Here is a 9,028-nt window from a genome sequence, read left to right as displayed (position 1 = left end):
ATCTCAAACTGAAATTGGACTAATCAGATGTGAGCCAAGTGACACATGTCTGACACAAAAAAGTCACTCCCCCAGTTTATCTTGCTCCAAATCAAAGGTCACTAGTACTAAAAAAAAATGTCTGGCTTTAATGATAATTACTTAGAGTTATTTTATATGATTTATATAATTATATGATTTATATTATTATTAATCCATTACACACAAGCAATTTTAGTTTATCGGTTATTATAAATCATTTATTTTAAATGAATGTTCATTTATACAGATCGTATGTAATATAAATAAGCTGTAGAATCAATAGACTGTATCGGAGCTTGATTCGTTTTGAGAAAAGCATGTGATCTATGACGTCCAAAGCGTCATTCACCTGAAAACCACGTGACTGCTTCAGTATCTGGTTCAAACGAAGCGAACCTTAGCACCATTTCCTTTACATTATATTACATTATAATATGTTAGCATTGTTTTTTTATTTATTTTTTAATCGTAATTTATATATTGAGCTCAAAAATGAACTTTGGCCATGAAATAACAGTCTAAGGACTGAGGCGGAGTTAAAATAAACAGATCATAGATTTAATATATGAATTTATGTTTTATTTATTTTACTTATTTTTAGTGCCAGTACACCGACACAAATTAATGACTTAATAAGTAGGCATATTCGGACGCACTTTAAGTAGATGCACGTCCGAATCTAGCGAGAATTAGTACGTCACCTAGGTAATTCTCACCTACTCTTTTATGAATACTAAGGATTCGGACATATACTAAGGATTCAGACATACTTATTCGCTCGCCTACTGCTTTTCCCCTACTATATAGTAGGGAAGTATGCCATTTCGGATGCAGCCAATCTCTGAGAGCGCGTTCAGATCTGTCAATCATGTGATCATATCTCCTGCCTTTCCCTGTGAAAAAAAATAAAAATAAGAGAGATTTTTTTCTACACGTGAAATATGAAAGCAAATACACATGATTATGACAATATATTTTCTGTACATGTTTTTATGCAGCTCATGGTATTTTCATAACAATAAAGGATGTTTATGACAAATGATAAGCGGGTGTATATTTTAAGATATATTCATATAAGCATTATCGATAGTTTGTGTTTCTGGTGTAGAAATAAACTTTATTTTGCCTAATTTAATGCTGTATATTGAGCAGCAGACAATGTTAAATCCTTATACCAGATACACGAGATACATGATACGAGATACTATGTCTTGCATGCAACGAGATACTGTTATATTAGTTGGGTTCTTGTGAAGATTGAAACTTAGAAATGAGAGACATGCATATCTGAGAAAGCTATGTAAACAGTTTTACCTTATGTTTGTTTCAAACTTAACATGCTAATCGTATTACTCATTGCCAAGTAAAAACATCCAAGCATATGCCTTATCAGCATTACATCAATTTGAGAAACAAATCTCAGCACAGAACACAAACAAGAAACAGGAAGTGGTTTATTACTGCTGTGCTACTCAATTTTACAACTAAAAATCTACGGTTATTTCTAATGTGTCAAGAAAACTGACCATTATTATTGCTTTTGTGCAGTAGAGTTCCCTGTACTGCACCAAAAGCCCCCTAGAACTCCAGGGGAATTTTAAGTCGCCAAAAACATCTCAGTTTTAGTTGTAGATACGGTGGCTTCACAGCAAGGTCTTGTGATTAGGGATGCTTTCATGACTAATGCGGTTAGAAAGTGTTTTGATGTATAGTGTGGTAGTGTAGAATTTCAGTTACTTTATTTAGTTGTTTGGCCAGCAGTGGATTTTAATGTATTTATCTTTCCTCTAACTTGTGAAGCTAAATTCTGTTGTTGGTTACCAAGCAGTACTTTGCTAAAGGTTGACATGTTTAAATATAACTTTAGCCACTACTATAGCTGGTCTGCTAAAGAAATAAGCCATGTGTTACAGTAATTGTACAATGAACGGTTAAGGGATAAAATTACTATAAAAACTTAACCATATATATAAACTATATAAAAAAACATCAGTGTACATCAAGTTGTTGTACAACCCTCAGTTACATTACATGAAGTTCTGAAGGGGGCAGCAGAGAGGCTGTTGTAATGATTATTTAAAAAGTCAGCGAAACAAACATGTTATTAAAAGTGCACTTTTAAAACATTGGTATTTATTCAACTAATTACAAAGCTCTCAAATGGCAAATCTAGTAAAAAACAACATAGGCTCATTGGAAAAACATACATCTACCTACATTTTTCCAAAACTCCAAAAACATACCTGTACATACAGTTCACTGCAGTTTCCTGCTGAAATGAACACTAGTGGTAGTAAAACACCAACAACTTTTATTCTTGTTCACACAAATTATGATTACAAGGGCAGACAAGTGATGGCCATGCTGCAAGACTTGTTTTTATGTGGTTCCTTGCACAATATATTACCCAAAACACTTTTATCATAGTGCTTGATTTGTAAACTAATACATCTTAATATTTTCATCACATAACCAGCTCCATATGTAGGTCTATGGCTTTTCTGATGTAGTAAACTTGCTTGGCAACTTACCTGGTACATGTAATTTACAGCTGTACTTGTGATGTGAAGCGCTCAGGTACAATTCCTGTGAAAAATGAGCCATGATAAAAGAGATCAAAGACTTGTAAAAGCCATCTAAAAAGGCATGGCTGCTTTAGCAAAATAATTTTAATATAAAGTTTGCTTTTGTTAACATTATCGGTCAGGTTTAGAGTAGGTGGTATTTCAAATGCTGCACTTATACAAAGGAGATTAGTAGGAGCAGGATATTTAGTATTTTCATAGCTCAGGTCTTAAAACAGTTGTTGGAGGCCGTTGTTGTTTTGCCTTAGTCAGTTTGTGGTTATGCCCTGTGCCAAACTGATCTGTGTTCTTATACCAGGTCTAGTAATTAGATGAGTCATTGGAAGCATGCAATTCGACTGGGCTTTCAAGTTAGGTACAGAATAAAATGTGGTGTAACGACTACAAATCAGTTTCAGAAGTGAGTGAATGTTGTTGGACCAGAGAAAATATATCTTTAAATTTTTTTTTTTTTTTTACATTTTCTCAGGGTGTTTATTCTCACGGTTGATCACAGGTGATTCCTTTTGTCTTACACACTGCTATTAGCACTGTATGTGTTACATCCTGTGAGAACACTTTCCCAGACTCTGCACTGCCTGGTCCTGGAGACGTCCGTTTCGTTCTGTGTTATTGTGGTCTAAACTGAGAAAGAAAAACGACAAACCTTTGGGCACGACACCTCATCTTCATAGTACCATCTCAAGTTCCTTTGCAGAAAAAAAACATCACTTGGTACCTGATTAGTGAAACTGTCAAATCAGGTTTTGGTACTGAAACCCCCTTGTGTATGACATGGAGGATGTTTTCAGATGTACGACTTTCACACCAAGAAGACTTTGCACTATATCTGTTTCTCAAGAAAAGTGACAGCCCAAGACGACATTTGTACACCTGTTAACTAAGGACATTGTTCTGACAAATTTAATTTGCATGTCGTAAAAATTTTATGTTAACCAAAAATGTACTTCATGTAGAAACATCTAAATTAACTTGTAAAAGTAAAAAAAAAAAAATGTATATGACTGAATTAACCTGACAACATTAAATTACACCAAACAAAAGTCATTTTATGATTTTAAGATCATAACTAACAATGTTGCAATATTCTTACAACAGATCTGCAGTGCTCATCAACATATACCAGTGACTCATTTGTGAAATCAGTTTGCCCAATTTAAACAAGAGTTGAGTAAAGATCTTTCATCAAGTTTTTGCTTCAGAAGTGCTGTGTCCCATTACAGGATTAAGCCAGCTATTTGTGAGGGGTTAACATGTAAAAGGAACTAAGAAAACCTCAAAGTTCAGAGAAGAAAGAGAGAAAGTGGAAGTAAACGGCCTAGAGGGCCTGAAAGCCTAATTGGGTTTTTCCAAATTTCTTTGGAAAAACCAGAGCTGATTGAACTAACTCAATTCAGCTGTTCTGAAACCGAAAACTCAGAGTTTCCCAATATAATGCGACAACATGACCACCATTGGACAGTTCCATGTCACAGCTTTTTATTTTAGACTGTTAGATGTGACAGTAAATGGGTATTCAATGCTTGGAGATATGTTTAGTTCTAAAGAACGTTCAATCAAAACACACAATTCTGGTATTTCATGATAGTAAAAAAAGTTAGTCACACCCTCCTCATCTAACATTTTTGTTTATTTCTTTCATGTTATTTTTGATTCTGTTGTTTTCTCTTCCTTCTCTTAAGATCCTGCAAGTCCCAGCATTCCTATGTTAAATTATATTGAATATACAAGCATTACAGGTGAGTTTACATTTTTGAGTTCAAACAGACCTACAAAAAATAAGTTCGTGATTCGGTCCCATTTGCTCTTTTCCAATCAAATATGGTTACATTGTCAGTTTTATTTACATGGTTGTCAATGATTTTGTTCTTAAATTTAGTAATGTATTTTTTTGTGATATAAAGATGGGCTTGTTCCTCTGTTTAAATGATAATTTACCCTTTTGTTTATCCAGCTGTTACCCTTGTTGTGTTTAATGTACCAAGGTCTTGTATTTTATTTGTGAGTGTTTATTTATTTATCTCACACGTTCATGCGATGTTGTCAACAGTATAAAACAAGCATTTTGCTCCACATAAATGTTGACTAACTCAAAACAGTAGAAATATACTTCTTATAAATAATCTTAAAATCACTTAATCTGAATCGGTAATAATTTTATTTCAGTCAAAACATATTTGAATAATTATGTTGATTAATTAAATTCAGAAATGTCATGCAAGTTGGCACCTTCATTTTAATGTTCATTAAACACTTCTATGAACTTTTTCTCACAGTGCATGGTGAAAGCAGCAGCAAGCCAGAGGGTTTCATCTTTTGAGTCATAACAACCCACATCTCCACAAAGCAGCTTCAGTCATATTAGAGAGGACGGAAACAGTTTGGAGCAGAAGGCAATGGATATGTACAGACTCCACCCAAAATTGATTTTTTTTTTTGTACATCGTAGATGCAGAACTGTCAAATGCAGGGGCTGACTTTACTATTCTCAGACACGTGACTTTGTTTGCTTCTTATAACTAGTTAAAGTCAATGGGGGAAGCTTATTCATCACTGAACTGTTGTTATACTCTTGGTTATCTGTTGTGACTCCTGTGAGACAGAACATGGATGTCTTTACAACCTCAGACTGTAAGTATCACAAATCATGAAAAATTGTATTACATTTAATATGACTGTGTAAACAATAAACAACCTTTTAAAAGACTGGAGTTATAAATTGATAGGTATATTAGTCATGTAAGGCCATTATGTGAGACATTTTATTAACTGTTAACTGCTTTAGTCCTCTAAGTTCACTGTGAGTTGATTGAATGAATCACATTATTTAAATGAATTGAATAATTTAAGTAACAAAAAGCACTCAATCTGTGTTTACCTGAATGATTTCGGGCTTCCAACAAGAATATTAAAATTTTTCTGAAAGGCTTTGAATTGACTGTTCATCACTGTTTCATGTTGCTGCACTCTTCCATATGATATTTTGCACTAATTACACGTTTGGTCTCTTAATAGATGAAAGTGATGCTTTTAATTTCACAGATTTGACAGACTTGGTGAGTATTATTATATTTATATATGATATTATATTTTGTGGAGTCCAAAATTCTGGTTTAAAAGTCTTCTGTTTTGCATATTATAAATCTGAGTTAAAGCTGAATGACATATAGTATACTGTCTATGTAGTCACATTTTGCATTAGTAACACCTTTAACTTAAAAGTTCTGAAATATGTCATCATGCTTTTTGTCATAACACAATTGTTCAACATTAAAATGCTGCCCACAGCAAATCTTATCAGTAAGCAGTCATTAAGTTCTGTTTCTGTTAGTGCTGTATGCTTGTTTGGACATCAGATGTCTTTTTCTGAAAATGTATTGTCAGTCAAGTAAAACTATACTTATCTTTATCTTCACATCTCATGCACCTCTTGGATTAAGATCATACAGAAATATTTGACTGTTTCCACATTTCAGATTTTTTTTTTTTAAAACAACACAATGAAAAGATTTTCCACTGTGTGCGTCACATATCCTTTGTCATGTATGTATGTCAATATGGAACAGCATTTAGCGTTTGACATGCTCCAAAGGGGGTCTAAGTATGAAGACCCCTTGGGGGAGGGGCTGACGCTCTATCTGTTTGTGCACGTTTTAGAAAAGGTTGAAAGAGGATGTGTATGCGGTGTACTTGTGTGGTTTCTCCACTAGAGACACCTGCAACTGAGCTAAGCTGTGGAGCGTTTCATAAATTTAGATTGTCAGAGCATACTGGGGCGTGATGTCACACAGAGTCACACTTCACTGATCAACTGAATTACAGCTCCAAAATGGCGAGAGACTGTTGTACTACTGCAGACAGGAAATGGTTGTCAGTTGAGTATAAGATTGTCTGAAAAGACAGTGGGAAACAAACTTCTAAATTTCATAGTCAGCATTTTGACAAGTGAGAATCTAATTTCAGTGAAATTAAATCATCAAACTGCCATAGTATGCAGAATTTAAATGAAATGCTAATAAGAGAATTTAAAGGAATATTTAACCCAAAAATTATTTACTCAACCTCATGTTTTCCCAAACACATATGACTTTTTTCATCTGTTGAACATGAAAGAAGATATTTTGAAGAATGTACAGGCCACTCTTTACCATAGAATGAAAATTACAGAGGGCTGCCAAGCGCCAAAATGATGAAAAAAAATATAAAGTGTCAAGTGGTCCACATGACTCATGCGCAATATTGCAAGTTTCACAAGTTCACCTGCCCCTTTCAGTCCTCCTAGATAATGGTAAACAAACTTGGCTTGCTGTCCTCGAACCCGAGGCTTGGTTTGAGCTCCGAGTTAGGAACCCCCCACCCCAACCCCATGATTGTATGATGTGAAGGAAAAATAAAGGAAATAGAGGAAGAGAAGGGGAGGTGGAGGGATGCCGGAAGAATTGTTGCTGGGATGGTGCAATGACTGCCGCATACATGCGCTCATAGCGATGATTGACAAGACTGAATGATTAGGCTCCCCCCCAAACCTATGTTTGTAACTTCATCTTATGAAGCCATATAACTGTAAGTATGGCGACTTTAGACGTGACACATCAGTTTTGATGGCAATAACATTGTAATGTCAATGGAAGGTGACCAGCTGTGATGTGAGAAGTTTTAATCTTGAGAAGACTTGCACAAAAAATGTACAGAATATAGTGCAAATGTCATATGAACATTTTAGGATATTTTTTTCTGGTTCTTAGTCATATTGGAGCTTGACAGTCCAAATCCCCAATCGCTTTCATTACATGGAAAATAGGCCAGCATGTTCCTCAAAACTTCTCCTTTTGTGCTCCACGCAAGAAATAATATTCCTTTAGATGATTGGTACATTTGGTTTTCAAGAAGTAAATGTATAAATCAACTGAAATGGTCATTGCACAGAATTCGAAGTGCCTGAACATATCTAAATTTTTTCCATTTCAGACAACTGATACTGATGACTATGAATCGGACCTGGGTGGATTATGTAACAAAGAGTTGGTGCGACAGTTCAGTAAGACCTTCGAGCCCCCTCTCTACTGGATCATCTTTGTTGTGGGGGCTTTGGGCAACTTACTTGTTGTCTGTATCTTCACAACTGTGCGTAACCGCCTCAAGACCATGACTGATGTGTACCTGCTGAACCTGGCAGTGGCTGATCTTCTGTTCCTAGGCACATTGCCCTTCTGGGCAACAAATGCTGCTCAGGGCTGGGTGTTCAACCAGGCCATTTGCAAAGGAGTTTCTGCGGTCTACAAGATCAACTTCTTCGCTAGCATGCTCTTACTCACCTGCATTAGTGTGGACCGCTACATTGCTATTGTTCATGTAACCGAAGCACACAACTACAAAAACAAACGAATGCTGTATAGTAAGATAACTTGTGTTTTTGTGTGGCTTGCCTCTTGCCTCTTAGCTCTACCAGAATTTCTCTTCGCTAAAGTAAAAAACATTGACTCCCAGAGCACTTCCTGTGTCATGGTGTACTCAATCACAGACATCAATCGTACCAAAGTCTTGGTGTTAGCTTTACAGATCTGTGTCGGCTTCCTACTTCCATTGCTTGTCATTGTGTTGTGTTACTCCGTCATTATTCGTAAACTCATGCAGGCTCGAAGCTTTGAAAAACACAAGGCTCTAAGGGTCATCTTTGCAGTTGTGGCCGCTTTTATTCTCTCACAGTTGCCATTCAATGGATATCTGATTATAGAAGCAGGCCAAGCCAACAATGCCACAATAACGAACTGTGAAGTCATGCAAAGCTTAGATATGGCTGGGCAAATAGTGAAGTGTCTTGCCTACACACACTGTTGTCTGAATCCCATCCTTTACGTATTTATTGGTGTTCGCTTTCGGAAGGATCTTTTCAGCCTGCTTCAGCGCATGTCCTGTGGCCTGGGACTGGTCGACAACAGCAAACTGCAACAAGTTCCCAAGAGGCCCTCTGTTATGTCTGACACCGACACCACCCCTGTTTTTTCTTTATAGACCAGCCTACAGTATTGACAACCTTTTAAAAAACGTTGTCTACATCTTCAGAGTGTCATTTTTAGAGTTATAGGTCCTTGACCAGCCTACAGTATTGACAACCTTTTAAAAAACGTTGTCTACATCTTCAGAGTGTGTCATTTTTAGAGTTATAGGTCCTCATAACTGCAAACATTTTTGGGCAAGGCCTTTGAAATGTGCTTTATGATAGTATTATTCATGTATAGTTCTCTGGCAGTACATGATGGGAGATTGTGAAGATTTTTAAACATTTAACCACCATTTTGGGAAGGATGATTCCAGTTAAAGCAGTGTAATGTATGCTGTAGGTACTATTATGATTTTCATACTTTTCTAGTAAACATGTTGCAAAAATATTGTAAAGTGTAAATAGATTTTGAGAATATGTT

The 9,028-nt window shown here is 35.8% G+C and overlaps 1 protein-coding gene across 1 annotated transcript; it reads left to right on the top strand.

Moving 5' to 3' along the window:
• Positions 1-4,120: 4,120 nt before the first annotated feature.
• LOC107675310 (C-C chemokine receptor type 9-like) lies at positions 4,121-8,813 on the top strand. Its single transcript, XM_016469610.1, has 6 exons — positions 4,121-4,202; positions 4,289-4,345; positions 4,883-5,237; positions 5,622-5,662; positions 7,575-8,691; positions 8,774-8,813. The coding sequence occupies exons 3-5, from the start codon at positions 5,213-5,215 to the stop codon at positions 8,616-8,618; spliced, it is 1,110 nt and encodes a 369-aa protein (XP_016325096.1). The 5' UTR covers positions 4,121-4,202; positions 4,289-4,345; positions 4,883-5,212; the 3' UTR covers positions 8,619-8,691; positions 8,774-8,813.
• Positions 8,814-9,028: the final 215 nt, after the last annotated feature.

Source organism: Sinocyclocheilus anshuiensis, unplaced genomic scaffold, assembly GCF_001515605.1.
Source record: "Sinocyclocheilus anshuiensis isolate Anshui unplaced genomic scaffold, SAMN03320099.WGS_v1.1 scaffold1704, whole genome shotgun sequence".
Classification (NCBI taxonomy): Eukaryota; Metazoa; Chordata; class Actinopteri; order Cypriniformes; family Cyprinidae; genus Sinocyclocheilus; species Sinocyclocheilus anshuiensis.
This window is presented reverse-complemented; position numbering and strand designations above follow the sequence as displayed.

Bases quoted from the DNA above. Each gene is read 5' to 3' on its own strand.
- LOC107675310 (XM_016469610.1), top strand. From the start codon at position 5,213: ATGGATGTCTTTACAACCTCAGACT. The intron at 5,238-5,621 runs GTAAGTATCACA...GTCTCTTAATAG, and splicing joins TGTCTTTACAACCTCAGACT to ATGAAAGTGATGCTTTTAAT. The intron at 5,663-7,574 runs GTGAGTATTATT...TTTCCATTTCAG, and splicing joins TCACAGATTTGACAGACTTG to ACAACTGATACTGATGACTA.